Below are 27,654 nucleotides of genomic sequence, written 5' to 3'. Positions count from 1 at the left end.
TGCCAACAGTGCCTAAATAATCATACTGGTACTGAGATACCATATTCATAAATAAATAAAATAATAGAAAATCAGGAAATAGATAGCATAGATAAAATACACCGGATGACAGGAATTAACTGAAAAAAGAAAATACAGTAAATGAGTCAAGAAAAAAAAATACAGGTCTGTCATCAAGTTGGACCTGTGGTGAATTTCGAGGTTTTCTCACTGTGAACTCTCACTAAGGACAAACAAACAAAACATGTTTAGACAGACAAGGCCATTTGAAGATAACAACCAAACATCAGACCTGTAGAAGAGAGAAAATGTACAGTCAATTAAAACAATTCATCAAGTATGGGACTTTTGAAGACAAGAAAGAGACCTGGACTAGGCAGTAGGCAGGGCTATTTCCACTACGAGGCTCCACCTGAAACTGTCAGGATGTTTCCCACTGGAAACTCATTACAAATTTCCTTATGAAGCTAAGAGCAAGGACTGAACTGTGAGATAAAGCAGACACGGATAACCAACACACTTTACATTATCAGCAAGGCTTGTGCATCATCACCAATAAAGTTATTATAAAATAATCATGGTAATAGGCCTAATTGTTTTTAAAAATAACAAGCCTTTTTATCAGCCCAAATATTTTTACATTTCAGATGAAAGTGGTAATGAAGTTACTAAGTAAAAAATATAAGAATCAAGCTCTAAACACAAACTGTTAGCAAGTTAACCATGTTGTGAAATGAATAGACCCCATAAGAGATAGACCATCAAAATGTTTAAGACATGCCTTTATTTGAAGAGCCAATGTCCATACCTGTGGCTTGAGATGTCTGCTATAATTCTGTGTGAGAATATCTGCCTTTAATTGTTTTATTAGTAACTAAACTAACTGAGTGAATTGTCTACCACAGAAAACATCAAACACAGCAGCTATTGTGCAATTCAACATTTAGTTAAAAATTACCTATGAGTAGGTATCTGTAGCATCCTATGCACAGCATTTGACCATTTATATTCACTGGATGTCTATATATATAGTCTGAGTGCAATGATAAACCATACAGATTTAACTTTAATTTGATTATTTTAAAGACTGGCAAAAATTACAAGGAATGGTTCAAAACGAGATCACTGGAAGGGCTTTTCATAAAACCAGACACAATTATAAATGAAATATTTTATTAAGACACTGCTGAATACAATAGATAGATGCATTCCTGGAAAATACTAGTTTGGAGAAAAGTCAGCCTTTCCAAAGCTTTTCTCTGCATCCATATAAACCACAAGCTGTTTAACATTGATTTCTTAAAACTAACTATTTATATTTCAGATATTTTTATGCAGGCATTTAAAAAAAGATATTGTTGTATTTAGTATTTTATGTTACTAATACTTATTTTTTAATTACTAGTAGTTAGTGATCTAATAGTGACTGACCGGTATTCAACTAGTCACTAGTATTATTCATATCATATTCCTTTGCTACTAGTCAGTTGAAGATATATAAGAAATGGAAATAGTAACAAAGAAACAAGTACCACTAACAGTAATGAATGGTTAGGTAAGGAAAGATAAAGTGAAACAAGCATCAGCAACAACTGAAGCATTTACCATGCAGTCTGAAGTGAATAATTGATATCTGGACCACAGTTAAAATATGGCAGAATTAGTCATTTGTTAGTTGTAGTAGTTTGCTATTATTTGGAAAGTTAGTAGTAGCAAAGTAATAAATACAAGTATATTGATTAGATAGCCTAAGTTACTTCTTTCTGCTTGCTACAAGTCACTTTCCCAATAGTGACAAATGGGCCTATTCAGATTCTACTTACTGCTAGAACTAGTAACATTAATATCGATTCTAGTTTGTTTTAAAGAATAAATGTTTAAACTGCTTGCCATATACAACTAGCCAATTTTCCTCAATTTCACATTTCCATTTTAACCCCTGATAATAGGCTACTGAGAAACTGACTTCTTGGATCCCACACCATTGAAGGCCTAACGTTACATGTTCCATGTTGTCTGACCAAAAGCCCTAAACAGTCTTTAGCTGAGCCTGTCGACACGTTCCCTTCGAATTAAACTATTCGATTCCACGTTATCTAGTAATGGAAGATTTCATAGCTTAACAAAGGCCCCACGACCGTCGACTAGGATCGTCATCAGTCCCTCTGGACAGCAGACACACATCAGTCGACCTTCTTCTTCGCTGCATGAGCTGTGGCTCGCAACGAGAGAGGAGGAGCCGCGAGTCCCGCGACCGGTGCATCGCATATCGACTCCGCCAGATCATCTGAGGCTGCCCTACTACACCATGAAACAAAAAGGATGGTGCCTTCCACAACCCGCTTCGTACTGATAAACCAGTACAGAGGAGTCGTCTAATGATAATTTATTTGATCACCGTGGACCGAGCATTAAACGCAAGCATTTGGATCTAGCTGCATGCTATCTAACACCAGGCGAATTGTTGCCCCGTGTGGATTTGACGTTTGTGTTCTGCTGGATGTTTAGGGAGAAAACAAGTGAAAGAAACTGCCATCATTGTCCTACAAGATGGAGCGCTTGACCGAACTGGAGAAGTATACGAAGTAAGTACATTACAGCTAAGTTACTGTGCGTTTGTTTTGGCACACAACACATAACGTTACCCAGTGAAAACCTACATGCACTACAGATTTTAACCAGTTAGCCATTGAGCTATCTAGTTAGTCCTTTTGCTGCTAACTCGCTAACCCAATGCTCACGGTGACCCGTTTTCATGGGTTCAGAGCATAAACCATAGGTCAAACTGTACATTTAGGTTTGTAGAGAAAAGCGTATTGTAGATAACCAGTTTAAGCTCAACAAATAACGTTAGCTTCTGTTATGAAAAATAAACAATCATAGACGTTTTAAATGGGTGACCATAGCGACAGTTCACTGTGTAGCGAGCCGAGGAAACTAACGTTACTATATGCAGGGACCGATCATTTTTTTTACTAAGATGATATCAAATGTGATTTTCTTTCTTGCTAGAAATTAACAGAATGTCTAAAATATTACTAGACAATACTGTAATGTCAATGTATATCGTATGTTCTGGATACACAAGTGAAAATAGATGCAGCGAGGCCTCCGTGTAGGCCTCATATCCACGAGGTAAATTTTTTAGCTCCCCGCGGTTACGTGCCAGCTCGTTGACATTATGAACAAGACAGCCATTGCTGGAGTTACTGGTAACGAACCGAAGGCCGTGTTATTAGAGAACCTGAGTTGTTCACTCTGTTCGTTATGGTCATCCACAGCAATAATTGAACTGAGACATCTGTAGACAAAATTTTGCTATGTTGTGCAAACAAATGTCACCCACATGCGCTCCTCTGCAGTATTTAAGCATTTATTTGGCCACTTTGCCACAACATGTCGATTTATAATCCTTTATTATATGATCAACGATAAAGCTATAATTATTGGACATAGCAAACGACAATCCATTGTTACTCATTTATGTCAGAACACATATTGTGCGTCCAGGGCACGTAAGTTAGTTTACCTTTCACATTGAGACAAAAGGCAGTTTGTCCTGCTGAGCCAGATAAGTGCTCTTCCCTCCACTAATGTCTGCTGTTACAAGCAACTAGATGACCATTTCAATTCTGCATTTTCTCGTTTCCACAAGCATAGCAGATCTAAGTCTTTAACTATTATTATTCTTAAAAAGATTATAGATTAGCCTAAAGCATACACATCCTAAAAATCAAACTTGAAATTAATGAATATTTCAATGAACTGCTAGCCCCAATATGCAAAATGATTAACCATGACATGTAGGCTGATATGAAAACAGTCATTTTGTAAATCCATAAATAACACAGAAGTGTAATATACCAGCCGGAAACATGGAACAAACACTAGGGCTAGGCCAAATATTGTTTTACTATTAGCAGCCATATTAATATTCAAGACAAGAGTGATATATGAATATTGTAAAGATTGTTTTGACAGCTAAATGAAAAGTGTTTCCCTTTTGAAATGTCAATAAGCTTATTTCATTTACTGTCTTAAAGGGATAGTTCACCCAAAAAAGTCTTGTCATCATTTAGGCTACTCACCCTTATGTTGTTCCAAACCTGTATGAGTGTCTTTCTTCTGTTGATCAGAAAATGTTTTGAAGAATGTTGGTAACCACACAGTAGATGGTAGCCATTGACTTTATTAGTATTTTTTTCCTACTGTGCAAGTCAATGGCTAATCGTCAACTGTCTTGTTACCAAAATTCTTCAAAAAAATCTTCTTTTTAGTTCAACAGAAGAAAGAAACTCATACAAGTTTGGAACAACTTAAAGGCCCCGAATCCAATATACTCACAACAAAGTTCTTTTTTGTTTTTCATTTAGGGCTAAAACGAAGTTCGAAATACGTGTGCAGCGATATACTGTTATCGAACATCTGACGCCGCCCACTCTGATAAGAGGATAACGCTTTAAGATGAATATGTAAATATGTGCTGCACGCTTTCCTCTCAATCACAAAATTAATACAGAACAAAATTAAGAAAACAGTAAGCATTTTATTAAAGCATAAGAAAAGCATATGATCATAGCATCGTTGATATGTTTGCACAAGCTCTACGGCACTCCAGTAAAGTACATTTTATTTATATATCACTTTATACAATAGATTAAAATCAAGCAGCTTAACCATATTAAACATGAAAACAGTGTCAGTGTCTCGTTTTATCAGAAGTACAACAGCGACCGACTGAAGCCACATGAACCAGAAAAGATTTTCATGGGAAAGAAGGCAGAGCCTCCGCGCACACCCAGGGGCCTCATTTATAACCGTTGCGTATGCACAAAACAGGCCCTGAAAGAGGCGTACGCCACTTCCGACGCATAAGTTGTGATTTATAAAAACAAACTTGACGGGAAAATGTGCGCACCTGCACGCAAACTCTGACCCATGCGTACGAACGTTTTGGAGATGGAGCAGTTTGGCGACACCGATGGTGAGCTGGAGTTATGTCTTTTTGGTCACTTTAAGACAGAAAATCAAAATAAATTTATACATATACAGAAAGATACAAATATAATTTCACTCACCAAGCCTATCACTTGAAGCAAATATCCACACCTTAAATGTCCGCGCCAGCGAGCGCGTTGGGCCGTTTAGTGAAACTGACGCATATCTGCGCATATCGGCAGATGATGGTCTTAATTATGAGTCATCATAAATAGGCTACAGTGCGTGTTCACAATAACAGTTTAAATAAAATAATGATTTAAACTATGTTTTACTTCTGATATAAACATTTAGATTAAATATGCCATTCTCATTAAAAGGGTTAAACACTTAAACTAGGCTACATGACATTTACTGAAAAGTTAAAATATATATATATTCAATAAATAGCCTATAAATATTTGTTGTGTAGGATGCAATGCTTTTGAACACTTTTCCTCTGGCATGCTGTGTTTTAATGTTTTAACTACAGAGATAATTGCTTAACATGATAATAGCAGATTGTGCAAATATAATGCACAACAAGGTCTATTTGTTTCCATTACAAATATAAATCAATTAAATATAGGCTACTATTTGGCCAGTGGAATGTAATGTAATGTGACGGGCGGCACATCCGTATTTCATATTTTCCTCATGTCTTACCGTCAAACATGTTATCACGTGGATGAATAATCATATGTAAATGATATGCAGATGAGGATATGCATAGTAAAACTAGGCGCTGTAAGCTCCATATATGGTTATTTCGGGGAGGAGACGCACGTGCGCACAATCTTACGCTGAGTGGGATTTATAAAGTGAATTCTGCGCAGGTTCTGGCGTATGCACGGTTTTATAAGACTGAATATTTTTTTGCGCACGCCATTTTTGGCTTTCGGGCGCACGTACACTTTTAGTAAAGATCCTACGCACAGTTTTATAAATGAGGTCACCTACCTAATACGTAATTGGCACAGACCATCGGTAGCAGGAATGTGTTTAGCAGCTGTTTCAAACTCCCAAAATTAACTTCGTTTCGGCCTGATTTTGTTCAAAATGATGTCACATCAGTTTATCAGTTTGTTCTTTGATTTCGCTTGAAGTAGCTATATCTGGGCCTTTAGGGTAAATCAATTATGATAATTTAAATTTTTGGGTGAATTAACCCTTTAATTATGCACAATTAAATAATTAGTTGCTTCTTAGTCAACATGAAATGAAAATTGAAAAATGTATGTTATAAATCCATGTATATGTTTAATTAGTTTCTTTAAGTTTAATCAAAGTCATAACTGGATCTACTGGTGAAATTCACAGACTTTTCTCTGGTCATGTATGCAAGACTCAAATAATTTAGTGAATGTAAACCTGTCCCTGCAGCTTTTCTGCATCCATTTTTGAATGCAATGACCATGTCTCAAAAAACGTCCCCATACATTTGTCCTTTTCAGTATATAGAGTATGCGCGTGGTCACCGTCGGCCGGAGTGACTGCGGTTACTCCCAATGAGTCGCAAAAAGACCACATTTTTTTCCAGTGTGAATGCTGCGAAAGACAAACAATTGTATTGACAAATCATCAATTAAATATTTACCATCATATATTCTGCATAATTGGATGTTTTTAAATAAACACTGACAAAAAACTATACAAGTTTTAGGGCTGAATGATACATGTATAGCATTGATATAAGTGATCACCCATATTTAGACCTAATTATATTGTATTTATATAAAGCGTTCACAAGCAAATTTACTTTATGTATTTCCCCGGCGTTGAAATCAAGCACATATAAATGTCAGGAAACATGATTCCTGGCTGCATGTCGGGTTCCGGCAGGAAAGTGACGTCAATGCATACCCTCGGATGTACGTTGCAATATGAATCAAAAGAATCTGTCTCTACTTCCATTTCTAGAGGGGTGTGAATCTTCACTTGCAACGATTCGATTATTAAACGATTCTCAATGCATCACGATGCACTCTTACTACAAAAGTTATTCTGTCAAGAGCAGTGGGTGATTCCCTCTCTTTTTTCCCAGTGGGTGAGTTTGATCAACATTAATGAAGCATGCAGCAGCAGATTTATTATATTTAGACATAATGCACAGATCTAATGTTACAGATCAGATTTTTTACAATCAGTTTTGGAACCAACCACTTATCAGTTGTTGTCGTGGAATAATAGAGCACTACATGGCCCGATTGAAGAATCAGAAATGAGTATTGCAGTGTAAGAATATAATGGACAAGTTTGTGAAAGGACTGCTAGTGCCAGGTAAAGGTAAAACAGATGATGAATCTGCTTAAAACGTCTAATGTTACACATACGGTAGTAACGTGACACAGTAATGTCATGACACACTAAATTCCTGACCGTTCTCCAAATGCTCGCGCTACTTCTGACACAAAGCACAAATGGATGGTCTTTCTGTGTACAGTGCACACGCTTCAGGTGTATCAGTCAGCACGGGTAACGCATTGCGATCTTTTTCGTGCCTCATTGTGCTTAACTCTTCTTAACATCACTTAATTTTCTCATTCATGAATTTCATAAAAGCCGAAATGTGCCCAAATATCTGCTTTCAAGAAGCTTGGTACATTATCTGCCAACATCTGATGCAAGTGCTTTGCTTCTGAAGGATGCAACCTTTTTTATTAATATATAAGAAGAGTACTTTTAAAAAGATAAAACAGTACATTAGTATGTTTGTTAGGCCTATTTAATTACATTAAAAAAAATTATTCTTTTGTTTTTATGCATAAATTCAGAATGGCTCACATCGGCATCGTAAAAATGATTATATTCCATAGCTCTATCCATTTCATTGCAACTTTAGCATAGTCTTTACCTGCTGTCCTCGACCAGTTCAAAACAGACTTGTGACCCTTTTTTGTCAACACTAGTTGAAAGCCACTGGCCTAGACAGCAAAAACACAGTAACCGAATTATAAAATATAATTTAGCACTTATAGAAACATCCAGTGATGTATCTGTGGTGGAGATCTTCAATTTTGAAATTGAACATAGGCTATTTGTATCAGGGAATCTACATTGACTGAATTAAGGCACGCTGTCTCTTCTCCATAGGTGTGACATTTTGTCAGAGAGCATACTTCTCTGAGTTGGATTGCCCCAGTGTTGCAGCTTCCTCCAAGCTGCTCAGCATCAGATCTGCCTCAACATGGATGCTCTGTTGAATCCCGATCTCAGGTAGGATGCAGTATACCATTTATTTAAACTGCAAGTTGACATGGGCCAATATATCTTTAGCTCCTTATGTCAACGGACAGTATGCAAGAATGTTAAGCCATGCGTCCCTGCAATATTAATCCTGCTTCTCCAGTTCCAGGCTAAATTTGGTTTTGCACTATTGAGGGATTTTAGATAACCGAGTGCTTGCATAATATATTATATAGGCTTAAAAGATTTAAAATTTTTGCATTTCACCTCTCACTCTGCCCCTTAGTTATTTTAAAATAAACTTTAGAGAAACGCCACTGAATTTTTATCACAATATTAAACATCAACATCTTGTTTGGGGGCCGTGGGCTGTATAATGTATAATCCATAAGTAATTGTATTCAAACCTGAATATTGTGAGCTAAGTTTTAACAAAGAATCTGTGTTCAGATTTGACTACTTTTGTTACTCATTTGCTTGCCACGTTTAGCCTATGTGCTGGACTTGCTTGAACACGGCTGTATGGATTTTTAACAAACAGTGCAGCTCTTGGCTTTTGTGCAGTGTTCAGTATTTGAGCTTATGTATAAAATGGATTTCGCATGCCTGATGTTTCAGTTTATTTTATGCTTCTAGTGAGTGTCATTAGGGATATATTTTTAGCAGTATCATTAGAAATGTTGCATTAGAATGGCTAAAGTGGGTCACTCATCAAAATGCTATTCATTACATACCTGATTCTTGATGGTGCCATCGGGGCATTATTAAAAAAATATTAAATAGGGTAATGTTAGATTCAAATATTGCGGACAGATGACATATGAATGGCATTAAAACTTAAAAGCCCCTCCCATAACTACTATTATCATTGTGGAGTGACTCCATTATGAAGGTCAGATGAAGAAAATTAGTCTCAGAGGAACATGTAACCTAGTTGTTGCTTGGTAGCTTCATTTAGGTTTCATATCAGAACTAGCAAGCAGTATGCTTATTTGCTGTTGCAAGTGTGTAGCAAGTCAGTTTTGTATGATATGAAGAGACTTCAAAAATAGAAAGAAAATATAAACCATATAATTGTGTCATAGACCTTTTATAACTTTTTGGCGTTTTGGATAAAATAGTAATGTTATTTCATAGGAATTGCAGGTTGTATAAACTGCTTTGACTAGTAGCTATAACAAGTTAGTCATATTTCTTTTAATACTGTTCATAACTGCCAGTTACATAAAAATATAGATTGGTCTAATTTGAAACCAAAAAGTAAGACTGATTGCCATTTGACTAATCGCTAGTTGGTTAAGACACAGTCTTAACATAATGGCTATGTTTATGCATCTGGCAGCAGGTTGTTAATTTTCTTTAAAATTGGACTAATGTTCTGCTTTCTTTTTTTTCATGCTGTTCATTTGACAACAGGGAAGATGTAAACGATTGTTTGGTAGGTCTTTAAGTTTAGATATCTTTTTGTTTGTTTTTTTGTTGAGTATGTACATACTCACAACATGGTTATAAAATGCTAAATTGTTATTTTTTATATGCATCACTAGATCAAGGTTGAAAGCCTCCCGAAGCAAGTCATATTCAAAGGCCTTGCACCCAGGGTCGTATTGACTAACCATCTCCTGCCTAAAGGAAACAAGGCGAAGGTAAACCTTGAGGAACAGGGTCGACAGAAGGTCTCCTTTAGCTTTGCACAGACAAAGAAACCACGTCAAAATGTATTTTTAGCCCCACCAAGCCCAGAGAAATCTTCAAGTGAACAGTCTTCTCCACTGCAAGCTGGAGCTGTACCTACTACAGATCTAGCAGGACAGACTGATGAAACCAAGAATGTGGACACAAATACTCCAGCAGTGGGGGAGAACCAGACTGCACCTGCTCCAGTATCCATCCCACTCAAATCAAAACATGTTCTTGGAAAGATGCATTTTAAGAAACAGTTTCTCAACGTTACTGTTGTCGAGGATAACTCCATTGTCAGCATTGCCTCAGCAGATATTTCAGAACCAGTAGTCCCACCTGAGTCAGACAAAATTAGATCTTCAGCCAATGTTGAAACTGACACCTCAGTGCAACAGTCTCACAAGAACTCTGTCATTGATAGTTCCTCTGAAATAGTTATCAAAGAGGAAAACCCTCAGGAGAAATTAGACTCATGCCTTAAAGGTCCTGTTTCTTCCCATATTGGGAAGGGAGATATGGACTCTTCCATTAATTCTGAGCATGAGGAAAACAGAAAATCCCAGCCACGATCAGAAAGCACACTTCCAGGTTCGGAGTCTGATGGGGATTCAATTCGTACATCATCTAGCCAGAAATCTAGTGACCATAGAAATAAAATAAAATCTGAATCCCAGATAAATGAAGTGAAAAGATCCTCTAATTTCAAAACAGAGGAATTAGAAAAGCCGAGGTCTGATAGGAAAGAAGATGAAAAGGGGTCGAGTCGGGCAAAGTCTGAGCGTGACTCCAGGCACACGTCTTTAAGATCATCTCGTTCTGACAGAGACAGAAAAAGGACCAAAAGTCGTTCACGGTCAAGATCGCGAGGCTGTCGAACTAGTTCTTATTCCAGATCTGAAAGGTCAAGGAGTGAGAGACAGTCAAGGACACATTACCATGATTCTGAGCGGAGGTTTCATAGAAGTTCTCCTCATCGTGAAAGGAGAAGCTCGCGGTCTCGTACTGATGGCAGGTCTCGTGACAGCTCTGACTCGGAGGATGACCACCGGCGCACAAGGACTCGAGGTAGTGACTCAAGCCGATCCTCTACATACTCTAGCTCACAAAAAGAATCAAAATCATCCACTCACTCCAGATCCCACAGGGACTTAAAACCCTCAGATTGTTCTCGATCATCTGAGTCAGACAAAAGAACACAGCATTCAAAATCAGAACGATCTAATTTAAAAGCTGGTGATTCTGAATCCAATAGAAAGAGCTCTCCTGAAGCAGAAGCCGTTCACAGGAAATCTAGTGCCCACTCAAAATCGGAAATGAATGCTAAAACCTCAAATTCCAACCGAGCTACCTCATCTCGAACATCTGAGAAAAAGGTCCATAAAAACAGCTCTGACTCTGATGAGGAGCACAGAAAAAGAAATCAGTCACAAGGATCAGACAGATCATCTGGGTCTCGGACCAAAAAAACAGATTTAATGGATCACAAGACTTTAAATAATGTTACTGGAACAGAGAGACAATCAACAGACAATAATAACACAAAGCAGTCAGAGTTAGTCCCCAGTTCAGTTACTCCTCAGAAGGAATGCAACAAAATTGATGACAACTGTACTCTGCCTAAAGCCAAATGCATTTCTCAACAGATGCATGAAGCTACACTCAAAGTTAATTTGTTCGAAACAGATCAACAAACCGAGCATCAGCCTCCAAACCAAGATTTAAGTAGTTTGGAAAAGTGCACAAATGTCCCTGAGAGTCACAAGATGACTGAAAGTTTGAAGCAATCCACTTCCACAACTAGTAGAAGCCTTGAAGTTAGAAGTTCCACTGAGGCTGATAAACCTGGAATAAAAGATGAGATTCAAATCCAAAGCGAAGCTCTGACAGAAGGACCGGCCGAGTCATTTTGCGTAGGCCACTCTCCCAGTCAGGATTCAGTAGGATCACTGGCAGACCCTCTTTCTCTTTCTGTGAAAGAATTACCAGCTGGAGGATGCTTGAAATTAAACACTAAATTGGATGGGTCATCGCTAAGCATTAGTACAATCAGTGTACCCGTCACACCGAGTGCTCAACTTTTTGAAAAAGATTCTGAGCAACTTAGCGTGAATTCTGAACAAGCTAGTGAGATTTTGAAAAAGGATGGTAGTGCTAAAAAATCCAGATGGGACATTGTTGGTCAAGTCACTTCAGAATATCAAAGTCCTATCAAAATAATGACTCCAGATGTGAAAACGGTAATTTTAGTAAAACAAATAGAGTTCAACAATGATACTACCCCTGATGAATCTTCTACACAGAAACAGGACTCTGAATTACCATTTGAAAAATCTGTAGAAGGACAAATACAAGACAAAACCTCAGATGAATCTCATCACAAATTAATTTCCCACACATCTGACCTTGGGAACCAATATACCCATGTTGAATTAGTAAATCAGACTGTTGAAATTCCTCAGTCAACAAATGCTACGGTTTTTAGTGATCTTCCCCTTAATTGCCGTTCTACTGGTAAAGAGAAAATCGATGTAGACAAACCAAGGCCTGAAACTCAAGACCCTGATTCCTTAAACCATGATGGTAAATGCCACAGTGAGGACAGTGAGAGTGAAGAATCGGACTCTGATTCAGATGATGAGCGGGTCTCCTTAAAGCGATTGCACTCTGTGGTGGTTGTGCCAAAAAATTCAACCATTGCTCTTGAGACAAATGATTTGACTGAACCGTCTCCTGGGTCCTCAGTGTTTTCTGGCCAGCAACTGACCGACACACATGGAAGCATTAATAGGGAATTTGCTTATGGCTTTAACAATAAGTCCAAGCTTGAAGTATCATCAGCTGCACTTTTTAATGCCGGTGCACAAGCTGCAATTCCAGATGTTAAAGGGGTCTCCTACCAATCGCAAAGCAACATGATTGACAGCACCAGCCATTCGGAGGCTACCGCTGCTCATGTGGACAAGAACTGGGGTGCCCAAGAAAGACCAAATGTCTGTGTCCAGATAAACCAAGCCTCTATTCAGAGTTTTGAGAAGAATTGCAGGCGACCCGAATCGGATCACCATCAGTACCATGATAGACCAGATAGCTGGAATGGAAGGAAGGGAGGAAAGCAGCAATATGGGGACTCAAATGACTTCAGCGGTGGGAAGGGTTATAGCTTGGCCTGGGACTTTAATCAGTCAGAACAGCCCAGCAGTACTTTTCAGCAACCCGACAGCAGTCATGGCACCGAACGACCTTCTCAGCCAGGAATTGCTCTGTTTGATAATGTTCACAGACAAGATCCATGGGCTCAGTCTGCCATCTCGGAAACCAGCAGACTAGTCAACACGCATGTGCCTTTTCAGTATCACAATTCAGTTAACCAGATCCATCCAGACTCTCTGACCAATGACCATGATTACGATAGTGAGAGAAGGGTAGTAGGGATCAAACAAGGATCTATTCTGTCTGCTGATCTTCCAGGATCATCCCCATTTGTCCAAGCCCATGAGATAAGTAGCAACTGCAGCTTCACCACAGAAAATCAGAACATCTCAGAAGCCCCTCGAGAAGACAACCAAAAGCCTCATCGAGGTAGGGGCCCACCTAAAAAGAGACGTCAAGATTTTGAATCTGAATCAGATAATGAGGCTGAGGCCGGTCTGACCAGTAAAAGGGATAGTTTAGATGAGAACTCAAGGAGTTTGAAAGATAGTAAGGAATCTTTCCATCAAATTCAAGAAGTGCAGCGCCCACTGCTCAGTCTTAACAACTTCCGAGATCCATCTGTGTGGAGGGAAAAGGCAAAGCAGAAAAAAATGCCACCCTACTTTGACCTCATCGAAGAAAATATGTATCTTACTGAACGGTAAGGGTCTATTTTTCTTTTTTACACCCATTTTTGTCCCTGGCAAATTAATTAATAGTCTTCGTGTTGGTAGCACCATTCTCTACTGTTTTTTTTAAAAAGTTTCTGAACTTTCTTAAAGCTCATCAAATCTGATCTTTGTCCTTGCAGCAAAAAGAGTAAGTCTCATCGTGACATCAAGCGTATGCAGTGTGAGTGTGCTATCCTCTCAAGAGAAGAGCGAGCCCGAGGGATAATGGCGTGTGGGGAAGATTGCCTCAATCGCTTGCTGATGATTGAGTGGTAGATATCCTGCTACTACATCATAATATTTGCTTTCTAGCAGAGAGAACCTGTAGAGATAGACTGTAATTAATATATTGTATTTATGCTACTGGCTGATTTTATATAACTGGCAGATTGCAGTTGTTGAAACTGGAATCTTCAACTGATTCAACTTGTTCTAATTTGCAGAAAGAACATGAAAGGCAAAATAATTATATATATATATATAATTTTTTTCCTTTTTCTTGTTCTTTCAAGCTCTTCCCGGTGTTTAAATGGAGCATACTGCTCCAACCGGCGCTTCCAAATGAAACAGCATGCAGACTTTGAGGTAATTTTGACAGAGAGCAAAGGTTGGGGTTTACGAGCAGGCAAAGACCTACAGCCGTAAGTACTATTTGCTTCAGTTATCAAGTGCTTATTAGATATGTTCTTTGTCTTTTATGCAAGTTACCTATTTATATATATATTTTCCAGGAACACCTTTGTTTTAGAATACTGCGGAGAAGTTTTGGATCACCGGGAATTTAAAGCACGGGTGAAGGAGTATGCACGAAACAAGAACATTCACTATTATTTCATGGCTTTGAAAAATAATGAGGTGAGTTAATGTCATTGGTGCAAAAGATGAGAATTCAAAGTGTTGTTGCTAACTTTTATGAATTAAGTTTCAAAAAGACGAGCAATGCATATATCTCCATTATGTCTGCAGATAATTGATGCTACTTTAAAAGGAAACTGTTCCCGTTTCATGAATCATAGCTGTGAACCCAATTGCGAAACTCAGAAAGTAAGTGCACTTGAAATGATTAATCAGTTATCAAGGATGATTACTTGCTAACATGCAGTAAATGGTTATTTAGCCATATAACCCAGTGTCTGTTTCATATATCCAAATATTGCTAAGAAAGGCATCTGATTGTGTCTGTTTTGCACATCCCTACATGATGTTGCCCATGTAGGAATAAGTGCTACTGGAACTTAGAGCCTTTGATTTCCATGTAAAATCTTTGTTTTGAATTTCTAATCTATTGCACCCTTTGCAGTGGACTGTGAATGGCCAGCTACGTGTTGGCTTCTTCACCTCCAAAGCTGTGACAGCTGGAGCAGAGCTCACTTTTGATTATCAGTTCCAAAGATATGGGTAAAAGATCAAATAATTTATATAACATATGGCCTTACTGTTCTTGAAAATGAAACGACATAAATGTTGACCATAATGTCACAACTTCCTCTTTCTGTCAACCAGTAAAGAGGCCCAGAAGTGTTTCTGTGGAGCTCCTAGCTGTCGGGGTTTAATTGGTGGAGAGACTCGGGTCAGTGTCCGAGCAGCAGGTGGGAAGAAACAGAAGGAACGCTCACGGAAGAAAGACACTGACAGTGCACTTACCACGGTGAGGAAGTGGGCTCAATTATTGTGCTACATCCAGCTTTTGGAAATAACAGGAGAAAGACAGAATGAACCCATGCATTGACAGTGTTTTACATGTCAAGTCCACGACCTAATATTAATCTGTCATTTATTCAGAATGCATCCATGCATTGACTGAAAGTGTTTTACATGTCAAGTCCCTCACCTGATATTAATCTATTATTTTTTCAGACACATTGTTAGTTATTCACAACATGTGCTTGAAGAATGTGTTAAAGCTAGACACGAATAACATATGGCCTGCTAGATTTTTCAAATCATTGTAGGCAAAGCGTTACCTTAAAAACCAGCAGTACCAAAACAATGATCTGTGGTTGAATTGGGTCAGCTTTGTTCTTGCTTGCATGTTAATTGCTCTGAGACTTTCAGCGCCTGTTCCATAAATGCTAATTGCATGTATCATGGCTAATATATTCTGCATGCATTCAAGCTAATTGTATTTTAAGGATTTTTTAGCTTGTTTGCACTCTAGCATTCTTCTTTTATGGCATTAAATAGAAACATCCTCCTGGTACGTGAAATGAAATAACTTAAAATTGGAAGGGAGCTTTTGCCATGGCCACAGTTTGATCGAGAACAAGAATGATTTCCCCTGTGACGCTGCTGGTGTCTAAACTGGTTGACGTTGTTCTGCAGTTGGATGAGGAACTGGAGGCTCTGCAGGAGAATGGAGAAGGTTTATGTGGAGAGAAAGATGTGATCGCACTCTGCAGACTAATGGTGCGAGTAGAGACGATGGAGCAGCGACTTACCTGCCTTAAACTCATCCAGGTAAACTGCAACAATGTCACATTGAGATGAATTTGATTTATTAGATTGCACAGCATTGCAGTGTTTGAAGACATACTGCTGCATTTTTTTGGTGTGGCATTATCTGGTCTTAATGAGTTTTTTGCATGCCTGTGCAGAATACCCAGAATCCCTTGTGCCTGAAGCAGTTTTTGGATCACCACGGCCTCTCGCTGCTCTGGATATTTATGGTTGAACTTTCTGAGGCTAAGAGCAACTCTGTAAACAACATTAAGCTACAGATGGAGGTAAAAATTCAATATTTCTGCTATGTTTCTTGAGCAAACTCTAGAAATTCCTTGTGGTGTGATATTTTAGTAAATGTTGCTGAATTATAATAAGGCTGTATAGTTTTAAACTCATGCATAGAAATTTAAGGTGCAGTCTCTTTAAGGTTTTTTTGTCGTTGTTGCTAATTTTTTAGATAATGAAGGCTCTGGCAGTGCTACCTATCTCAACAAAGAACATGCTGGAGGAGAGCCGAGTGCTGCAGTTTATCCAGCGCTGGGCTCAAAGCCGACCACTCAGCCAACCGGCCGAACAGGATGGTTACTCCAGTGAGAGCACCTCCCGTGCCCAAACGCCCCTCAACACTCCTGATGGTCCACCGGCCAAGCTGGCCACTGAGCTGGACGGGGACACTCCCAAGCGAGCTGTCTATCGTAGGTTGAAGATCATCAGTGAGAACAGTCTGGACAGCGCACTGTCCGATGCTAGTAAAGCTTCAGATGGAAAAGAAGAGGAGGATGAGGAAGAGGAAGAGATGGAGGATGAGGCTTCACAGTTGGAAGCCAAGATTGAAAGGGAGGTGAAAGTAGAAAGCATTGAAGCACCTTCTGAAAGTCAAGCTGAGCTTGAGGCCGGATTGAAAGAGGAACCCCCTGAAACTGTAGAAATCTCACTTTCAATACCAGAGGCCATTGTCAGTGAGGGAGAGACACTTGTAATGCAAGAACCTGAAGAACAACTCATCTGTAAGCCTGAAGAACAACTAGAGGATGAGAAGATTGTGGAGGATGAGAAGATTGTGGTAGAGACCAAGAGTGAGGAGCCATCAGAGATCCAGACAGAGTCAGTGACTGTTGAAGAGGTCCCTTCAGTCACAGACACCACATCTGCACAAGACGTTAGTAACGATGTAGTTGCTGATGTGGAAACTCCCATCACTGAGACCCAGGTGGAGAATGCATCTTCTGAACAGTCTAGCTCTGAAGGGAATGAAAGTTGTAGCATGGCAGAAATCACACCCACGCAACCATCAGAAGTTATAATGGAGAGTGTAACCTCTGATTCTACAGCTGTTGCCATAGAGAGCACACCTACAGAATCTCCATCTGTCTCTTTGGAGACCACTCCACCTGTTTCTGCTACTGTTTCTACTGAAAACACGTCATCAGAGGTTGTTGTAGCTGCAGAGTCTGCTGATGCATCGGCCCTGGCTATTGTGGCTGTTCCAGTCGAGGGCGCTGTAGTGGGAACGCCCTCTCAAGATGAGGAGGAAGGCGTTTCTGACGTCGAAAGCGAGCGCAGTCAGGAGCCACAAGTTCGGGCTTCTGATATCTGTGACATGGCCGCCCGGCTGCTGGACAGTTGGAAAGACTTAAAGGCAAGACTACGATTTTTTTAAAAGCAGATATAGTTTTTTGGAGGCCAAGTGCAAATACTGATTCTTTATGGTTCTCACTGATACCTGTATTTGTAGTAATGCTGTAAGTACAGTGGGACTGATCATTGGAGATAGTGTGTTTAACCTAAAGCCAATACTAGTAAAGCGGGGAGTTTTTATTTTTTACGTGTATCCTAGGGTATGAATACTGTGCTTTTTACATTTTATTAGCATAGTAAGTGCATACTGTACGCACACAGCCTGATTTTTCTAACCACGTTTACTGTTTACATAAGATGAAAAAAAAAATTCAGAGGGATTTCAGGATATATGCTTTCATTACCTAGGAAATCAAAATGTACTGTCCATAGCCTTAAAAAAATAAATTTTCACCATATTTCTTTTATTAAAATGTCACATAAATCAGGCCAGGAATGATTTATTAACAAATTTGAGAAAACGGCATTTAAAGTTTTGTAATATAAAAAAAAATCATACTTTTTTTTAGTGGAAATAACTAGGCTATTTACAGAAACAATATCTTATCAAATCATTAGCAACAACAATACAAACCACATAAAACACATCAAAACTTAGTAACCCAGAATTTATGGCCTTCAACTGAACAGAACCCCAGTCAAAAACACACTCTGGAAATGTCAGAGCACGTCACGTGATGCATCTGAATGAATCAGAAACGTAGTCAGAAATTGACATCAGCCAATGAGATTTCGCTTTTAGAGTTAAATGCCCCACTGTACTTTCACGATTGGTTGCTGATAAAAAGGAAATTACTATATTTGGATCCGACAGCATTGTACAGAAGAGAGAGAGAGAGCTTTCTAGCGGTATATGTGATGACAGGGTGCAGACAGCGATCGCAGAGCAGCGGGATAAATTAGAACGCCAACTTTTGTTGAATTTAGGAGAAATCTACAGACGCAAACAGACTAAGTGTAGTAAAATAAAGACCTAAATTTGTATTTCGGACTTTTTTTCACCACAATGTAGTATACTTTGAAAGGCTATGTGTTCAGCTTTACTCATATGGTAAGCATAAACTTAAAAAATTCAGTATGCTTTGGGCTTAACTGTATCTGTGTTACTTCTTAAAAGAAATAGTGTACTTGAAGGCTTGGATCACAAATAAACAAGCTGTTTTATTTCACTCTCAGGAGGTTTACAGGATACCAAAGAAGAGCCAGGTTGAAAAAGAGTCAAATGGTAGGTCAAGAACGCATCATACTCTTATCCAACCCAGTTTAATTTAAACCATTTCATACTTACTTTAATGACCTCTGATCCATTGTTTTCCTCTATCAGATCGCAGTCGTGATCGGGAAGCCCTGATGACCCCTCGCACTCCTTCGAGCAGTCGAGAGAGAGAGCGGGAAAGAGAGAAGGAACGTGATCGGGATCGAGACCGAGATCGGGACAGAGACTGGGAGCGTGAGCGGGACTGGGACCGTGACCGTGAGCGGGAGAGGGATGGAGAGAGATCGTCCCTTCGCAGTGCAGATAGGAAAAGACGACGAGGCTCCACTTCCCCTCTTCCACCTTCAGCTTATGAAAGGGGCCGCAGAAACGATGACCGGTAAGATTTACGGCACAATAAAACAAATGCATACAATTCTGTGATTTAATCACCCTCATGTTGTTCCAAACTTGTTCGAGTTTCATTCTTTCCTAGAGAAAGTGTTTGGAACAACATGAAACACGATTTTCATTTTCTGACAAACTATTCCTTAAAAAGACATGAGAGATGTTCAAAGTCTGGTTACCGGCACTTAGATCTTCTTGCATTATTTTCTGTAGTTATGAGCAGGCCAACAGCAGCAAGAAGAAACTCCACACCAAAGAGTCTCGTAACAAGCTGTCCACTGAGGAACGACGAAAGCTCTTTGAACAGGAAATGGCTCAGCGTGAGGCTCAGAAGCAGCAACAACAACAACAACAGCAGCAACAGCAACAACAACAACAGCAGCAGCAACAACAACAACAGCAACAACAACAACAGCAATTACAGACGCTTGCGTTTAACCCACTGGCCTACACCTCCAGTCCGAGCTTCATAACCTATCCGCCTGGATACCCTATCCAGACCTATGTGGATCCCACCAATCCCAATGCAGGAAAAGTGCTCCTGCCCACACCTCCTGTAGAGCCTCTTTGTGTCACCCCAGCTGCTGGTCCCTTCGAACAAACACCTACTCAGCCCATCATATCAGATCTCGGTCTAGCTTCACCCTCTTCTTCCACCACCACCCAGGCCTGTCCTGCCTCCAGCTTGGCACATATCTCTGCCTCTCTGGAGCTTTCTTCTGGCACACAGACTCAGCAGTTCATCCAGCCTGCTGTGCCAACACAGGACCCGAGCGTGGCCGTCCTGTCGGTGCCTGCGCAAACCGCCAACACGCAGGTCCAGAGTCAGCAGGGCTACACCACGCTCTGGGACCCTAACACACAGCAGGCGGTCACGGTGCAGACACAGCCCACCCAGCAGTATTCTACCACAGCACAGCCTCAGACGGCCATCTACTATCAGGGCCAGCCCTGCCAGACCATCTATAGCATTCCTGCAGGCTACCCGCAAACCAGCACTCCTGTCATACAGGTTGGATACCAATACTTCCCTTTTAATCATTATTCTCACTAGTGTTGTCAAAAGTACCGACTTCGGTACCAAGTCGGTACTGAAATTTAAAAAATGTGACGCTTTGAGCGCTGCTGAGCAGAATCGTTAACACCTCGGAATGACCGGCCATTGTCACGTGCTCATCAAATATGTCTGTGATTGGCTACAATGATCAGCGCTTCAAAAACATGTTGTAAATATACATCAATAACGCTCTTCAGCGAGCGATTACACAGATACACACGGGAGCGTTTGAAAGCAGGCGTCTATCAGCGGATCGATCCACTGGCGCTGATAGACGCCTGCTTTTGCTTTCAAACGCTCCTGCTTTCAAAACACTTTCAAACACTTCAGTGTGCTCTCAAACGCTCCCGTGCGTTGATCATTGTAGCCAATCACAGACATATCCGATGAGCTCGTGAACACAATGGCCAATCAGAGGTGTTTATGATTCCGCTCAACAGCGCTCAAAGCGTCACATTTTTAAAATTTCAGTACCGACTTGGTACCGAAGTCGGTACTTTTGACAACACTAATTCTCACATAGTGATATGCCTAAATCAATTTTGAGTTTTTAAGCATTTAAAGTCATGAATTTTAGTTTTGAATGTGTTGGCCAGAATGTATGGATTCGTAATTCAAACATTATGATGACGCTGCACAAATTTGTGCATTTACATCAAAGTAAAGGCAGTTATTGTTTGAAAAAAACAGTGAAATAACATTTCTCTTGCCGGAATTATGTAATCATTTAGTCTAAATAAACTTCTTACAATTTTCTTGTTTTCGATAATCTGTTTTACCTGGATGTACGCCACAATATGGTCGAAAATATCTGTCTTTACTTGTTTCATTTGGAAACATGCTGGTTTTGAACCACGAACCGTTTATTTTAGTGGCTAGAGAGACAGGATATCCTTACGGGGAGGGTAAAGGATCTCAAAACAACTTTTGTTTGGATAGACTAAAAAAAAAAGAAAGAAGATTGTAACTGACTTCATTTTAAAGTCTGCATGAAACTGAATTTGCATCTATTTGTCTTCGCTATTGTGACGTGTATCGGAGTGAAATGACTTTGCGAATGAGAAAAAAAAATGATAGGCGGGACTCTATTTTGTCCATCGGGAAATGATCACTCATGGGACCAGTGCTGTGAGATGAAAGTCATGGCTGTCACACAGGAGTATAACTGACATCTCATGCAATATCTACACCCAATGACAGCTCAGGGCGTAACTTCTTCATGTACTCAGTGGTGGTGTGTTTTTGTTTTGAAGAGTGAACACTTAAGCATAATCAGTCTTAACAAGTAGCATGTAATGGCATACTGTTATTTGTGGTTGTGTACAGACATACACTGAGCCAGCTGCCAACTACTTGCATGGGCAGCAGGTGTACACGGGTCATCAACAGGGTGTGGTAGTGCAGCAGGGAGGCACCGTCACCACCATTGTCACCTCTCAGACAGTTCAGCAGGTATGCAAGTCATGCCTGTCACCAGACGAGGGCGCTGTTACTCTTTCTCTCTCTTTCTCTCTTACTCCTACTTTGTCTTTTTAAGCATTCCGTCTTCTTGGTAATCATAAAGACACGTAAGGAATAAGAATTGGAATTTCAAGTCATTTTGTAGTCTAATTTAACACTTAAATGAGTAATCGATTAGTCAAATAAAACGTTTTTCCACACATGCGCTCTATAACCAGTAACCAAATAAGATGACTTGAACAAGCTATTCCTGTTTATTGAAAACAACAAGCATAAATAAAATGATAAAGATGAAAGAAAAACTATTTTAAAGACGCATGATAATTTAAAATCCGAAAGACAGGAACTTGGAGATTTGTGTCTTCTGAATTAAAAACAAGTTGTAATGCGGGTTTGATTCAGTGTGATGCGTGTACATTCGATACAGAACTATAAGCTATATGTTTATTACTCCTAAATATTGATTAATGTGGTCACATCGTCTATGCTATACTATCATGGTCTTGTTAGACAGCTTGTAATTAGCATTTTCTAGACTATAAACAGGGTTCCAGGAATCTGAACATTCGGACTAACCTCTCCTGAACTGTGATTCACCACAGGAAATGATCGTACCCAACAGCATCATTGACCTGCCGCCTCCTTCCCCTCCCAAACCTAAAACCATTATCCTGCCTCCCAGCTGGAAAGTGGCGCGAGACCCAGAGGGCAGGATTTATTACTACCACATCATCACCAGGTATGAATGGTCCTTATTAAACAAGCAGTCTGTACATCATTAAAACTTCAAGAATCAAACCTCCTTTTATTCAATTAAGCTTGACGACATCAGCATGGATTGATTTAATGAGTTACGACATCACCGACAGACAGAGCATGTCTTCTATTGTCTTAGTGTGATTGCTTCATGTGCTCTCTCTCTTTCAGGCAAACACAGTGGGATCCTCCCAGCTGGGATGGGTCTACAGAGGAAGGCAGTCTAGAACACGAGGCTGAGATGGACCTCGGGACGCCCACATACGATGAAAATCCTTCAAAGGTATTAAACAATTCCTCATGCTTTAAAGGGAAAAATCTTTGGATTTTCATCAACCTTGAGTTAGAAATATGGTAAATGTTCTTCTTTAATAACACCCAGATCATCTACTAAAACTAAACGGCAAAAACGGGTAATTCAGAAATTGTTACAGTGTTGACATCACCACATTAACAGATGTCTGTCCATGATTACACATTAGATCAGCAACTTTGTGGGACATTTGTTACTCATTTCACATGCAAAGGAGTTAATACCAGAGGTCAGTTGCATTTAGATGTCTTAAAGGTTATGTTTTCATAAACACTTTTTGTTCTACTGGTTGAAACTAGTCTCTTCACATCCTGATAGTAATCAATAATAGAAGTGGTCTTAATATGTGGAAGTCTCAGGACCAAAAAAATGTGTGTCCAATCATTGCATTAGGTCCGAATGCAATACTAGGATGTTCTACCTGCCTGTTATAATATGTATTTGCATATAATATTTTGTTTTACTTTATTATTACATATGTACAGTATGTAAGGAATACAACATGTTTTGTGTATTTTAAACTCGCATGCATTGTTGCTTTTCACTATGAAGTCCTTGCTGAATGATTTATTTTGAGCTCATGGATTTGTTCTGTATGGACATTCATTATTTATTTTATTTGTGCTCAAGTCTTAAATTTGATTTTAAGATATGAACAATAATAAAGACAAAAAGACAAATTATTAATACAAAACGTCAGTGATAAGAGAAAAACATTTTGATAAGAGCAGTGGATGTTCCATTTTTTCTTCTTCTTGTCAGTATTGCTTTTTGACTTCCTGTAGGCATATTCATTTTATTCTAATTTGTTTCTTTTTTTCTTTTACACAATCTGTTATTATTTACATAATATCCATCTTGGTATGGTAATTTTGACCAAGGCGTGCATTCAGACAGTTTTGGTACCAAATTAAGTACTCAATGTCAAAATACTGGTGGTGTTTATTTTAATATTTATTCATTTATATTTGATTTGATTTATTATCGACTTAGACCTTAAGTACCGGTACTTTTTTTTTTCTTCTTTTTTTTCCGCTTAAGTACATGCATGTTGGGACTGAGTGTCCTCTCTGGATAATTGAAGATGTTGTTCCAGTCATCAAGGATGAAATGGTTTGCAGCTGCGGCTCATCCGAATAGAGACAAGCTATTTGGATTTTTGAAGGAAAACACTTAGAGCACTTAGATTTGCCTCAGCATTTAAAAGGCATTGGCTTTTAAGACATTATCTGATGCAAATAAACGAGAGGTCATCTCAAAGGTCACAACCATCCTGGTCTGTCATTAAAGTCTTCTCTCCCTTCTATCCCACTCTGCATTTCTTCTCTCTCTCTCTCTCTCTCTCTCTCTCTCTCTCTCTCTCTCTCTCTCTCTCTCTCTCTCTCTCTCTCTCTCTCTCTCTCTCTCTCTCTCTCTCTCTCTCTCTCTCTCTCGCTCTCTCTCTCTCTCTCTCTCGCTCTCTCTCTGATTCTAATCAAACCCAGCTGTTGAAACTGCATTCTTTGATGTGTGGTTTCTTGTTTGGGACTCAAGCTTTGCAGAATCTCTTTTGTCTTTTCAGCAGTCGTCCTTTCATTTTAGACTTCAAAATATAATAACTATTAAACTTTTGACAGATATCGTTACCAGTTGTCAGTATGTCAGCACTTTGTGTCCGCACAGGATTTCTCTTTGGGACAATGAGTTGACACTCTTGGCATTGATTCTTCTCATTTATGTCATATCGGCTACCTAAGGGGACTCTGGGAGTTACAGTGTTTAATGTTGCTCGTTGCAGAATTTAGTATCCCGAGTATGTTTTGATAAAGAATGTTAAAACAATCTCTAGATACACTTACATGAATAATATGTCAAATAAACTGTCAGTGTTTTTTTATATTCCAAACAAATTGTCAGAATTCACAGTATTTATTTTCATGCGTTGGCTTTTGTTTGAACCCTTTCCACAGTTTTCTACAAAGACCGCCGAGGCAGACACATCTAGTGAGCTGGCCAAAAAAAGCAAAGAAGTCTTCCGCAAGGAGGTGAGCTTGAGATTCTCCCTGTTTTGTTTTTTTTTAACCAAATTATTATAGCGTTAGCTCATGTGTCCGACTCGTCTAACCTTTCAATTTCTCCTGCTTATCTCTTCAGATGTCACAGTTTATTGTGCAATGCCTTAATCCGTACCGCAAGCCGGACTGCAAGCTGGGCCGTATCAGTAACACAGAAGACTTCAAACATCTTGCTAGAAAGGTAATGTGTGTGTCTGTATGCTTTTTAAAAACAGACATTTATGTCTGTCTTTTTAAATGCTCAGATATAGATAAGATAAAGCACGTGCATCGCTACGCAATCATAGACATCTATGGCTTGCACCTTTTTAATTTATGGCTTGTCTTTTTAAAACTGTGAAACAATACAGAAGAAAAGAGTTGACTCTACGTCTGTGACATACCTCCGTGTGGAATGGATTATCGAAAATTTAAAACCCTCATGCTGTCCCGTCCCACTTTCTTATTTTTTAAAAAGTAATCCATCTCTGTGAGTCATGATGTCATGTATCCCTCATGATTGACAAATTGAAACAATGTCTTTTGAAGCCGAAAGGGGGTGGGGATATAAAACACTTAATTTTCAACTTTCTTTCAACGTTTTAAGCTATAAATCACTGCTTTCAGCCAACTGTCATACATTCATTCATGTGACTGAAATGTCAGCATGTTGTGAAGCATAATGTAAGCATGTTGTGAAACTCGGGCGAGAAGTAAAGGTCTTCTCGGGTCCAAACATCTGTACACAAATCATGTTTTACCCTAACCCAGCGTGCATAAATAAAAAAACCTGATCCAAGACAGACCACATAACATCAGACCCGACGGCAATTTTTTCAAACCCGACAATGTAAACGGCAAGTAATTTCTTTTAATTGTGACCAGTGGATTGAAAAAATAAAGTACAACAAATGGATAGCCTAATAATCACAGATCCGCTAGTGTTGACTGCAACATTATTTACCTCCGCTCTGGTGAACCGCTTCTGTGCGCAAAAGAAAAAACCTGCATGAAGAAGCAGTAAACTGTGGTGTTTCCTATTAAGCAACTACATGCACTTACTATAGGGTTAGGGTAGGATTAGGATTTGGTTGAGGGTTAGTTACATGTAATTATGCATAATTTACTGTTATTTCTATGGTAAATACATAAAACGTATGTAACAAGGACACTGTAAAATAAAGTGTTACCTGGTTTTCTGTGTGTGAGGTTGGGATAGTTTAAAAGAATTCCACTCTGTAAACGCACATTTATTTTACCCGAGGCCACTATTATCGGACTCGACCCGTGTCAGAAGCAGTGGCGAGGCTACACAAGGGTTGGTCCACCCAATTAAATGAGACCATCGTGTATACATGACAATAATAATTGCTCAAATACATTCAGAGGATGGCACTCCCGAAGCTTTGCTGGGTGTATGTGGCCGCTGGTCAAGCTTGAAGATGTATTCAAATTCTGAACTGATTTTATATTGCCGTGAAAGCGGGCGTAGAGCAGTCCCTTTATAATCACTAAAAAGCTGTCACTCATCTTAGTTCATTTCGATGACGCGATCTAACGAAGTTTCGTTATAATCAATGAAGCTCTCTGCATTGCAGAACGAATCTCTTATTCGCATAATATCTATACTTTGTTATAATGAGAGGATTTGGGAGTGTGCAGAACCTGGCACTGGACAAAAACTCCGGCTTTGAGCTGTGAATGGATTCTAACTAAAAAGACCCCTTATTGGCCATTGCATTCAAGAAATGCCTGTGATTGGCTACATTTCTCAATGCTGCAAAAACACACGTTGTAAATAGAAAACTTTGACGTTCTCCATGGCGCAAACACAGATACGCACTCAATCGTTTGCCTGATTGCCAATATGCTATTATTTTGGAGAAACTGATCCTAGACCAGCAGTTATGAGCAGCTTTTCCCTTTAAAAAATCTGTCTACTATATGGACTCACAAGAAATTTATCATTTTTGTTTAAATCTGTTCATTTGAAAAAAGTCAGACATCTGGGATGGCATGAGGGGGAGCAAATGATGTGCTCACTGAAGTCTTTTATTATGATGACATGTCATGTTTATAGATGCGATTATTTTACATCTCTAAACCTGAGTGTGTGTGTGTCTGCTCACAGCTGACTCATGGGGTGATGAACAAGGAACTGAAGTCTTGCAAGAATCCTGAAGATCTTGAATGCAATGAGAACGTCAAACACAAGACCAAGGAGTACATCAAGAAGTACATGCAGAAGTTTGGCTCTGTGTACCGACCCAAGGAAGACACAGAGCTGGACTTACTACTCTGAAGCGACTCCAGGAACCTCCTGGCAGCTCTTTCCAACCGAACACCCCTGGCCTGAACAGTTTTGGTGCGTCGGTACAGGGCGGCTCAAGCGCGAGTCCTGTTGTTTTTTTCCACTGACCCTCTAACCATGTCGTAAATGCTGCTCTGGGAGGGGGCATTGCCTGAGCCGTCCCACACAGGGGACGTTATTATGATGAGATAAACTGCTGCGGTATGAGGCGCGGAGGACGCAATCCATGGGTGCTACACAGACTCTTTCCAAGTTCTTTTTGTCTTCTCAAATTATCTCTAAGGCAAGTCTCATCAATTTGAAGAAGAGGATCATCCTAAACTCTAGAGGG

At 39.5% G+C, this 27,654-nt stretch overlaps 1 protein-coding gene across 2 annotated transcripts; it reads left to right on the top strand.

The window, feature by feature from the left end:
- Positions 1-1,957: 1,957 nt before the first annotated feature.
- Positions 1,958-27,654, top strand: setd2 (SET domain containing 2, histone lysine methyltransferase). 2 transcript variants are annotated; one of them, XM_079624652.1, is made up of 22 exons: positions 1,958-2,585; positions 8,071-8,193; positions 9,580-9,601; positions 9,711-13,699; positions 13,850-13,981; positions 14,222-14,350; positions 14,441-14,564; positions 14,676-14,753; positions 15,010-15,107; positions 15,213-15,357; positions 16,032-16,166; positions 16,304-16,432; positions 16,609-17,790; positions 18,966-19,014; positions 19,114-19,384; positions 19,606-20,404; positions 21,776-21,901; positions 22,513-22,649; positions 22,838-22,949; positions 24,929-25,003; positions 25,113-25,214; positions 27,144-27,654. In XM_079624652.1, exons 2-22 carry the CDS (start codon positions 8,165-8,167, stop codon positions 27,312-27,314), a joined length of 8,034 nt encoding a protein of 2,677 aa, XP_079480778.1. In that variant the 5' UTR covers positions 1,958-2,585; positions 8,071-8,164; the 3' UTR covers positions 27,315-27,654. The 2 variants fall into 2 exon arrangements, with proteins under 2 accessions (XP_079480778.1, XP_079480779.1); XM_079624653.1 differs by lacking the exon at positions 21,776-21,901.

This window comes from Phoxinus phoxinus (assembly GCF_949152265.1).
Source record: "Phoxinus phoxinus genome assembly, chromosome: 10".
Taxonomy (NCBI): Eukaryota; Metazoa; Chordata; class Actinopteri; order Cypriniformes; family Leuciscidae; genus Phoxinus; species Phoxinus phoxinus.
This window is presented reverse-complemented; position numbering and strand designations above follow the sequence as displayed.

What these genes read in the sequence shown, in the direction of transcription:
- setd2 (XM_079624652.1), top strand. Translation starts at nt 8,165, where the DNA reads ATGGATGCTCTGTTGAATCCCGATCTCAG. An exon ending in GCAGGCAAAGACCTACAGCC is followed by an intron (nt 14,351 to 14,440) that starts GTAAGTACTATT and finishes TATATTTTCCAG; the next exon opens with GAACACCTTTGTTTTAGAAT. An exon ending in TACTACCACATCATCACCAG is followed by an intron (nt 22,650 to 22,837) that starts GTATGAATGGTC and finishes TCTCTCTTTCAG; the next exon opens with GCAAACACAGTGGGATCCTC.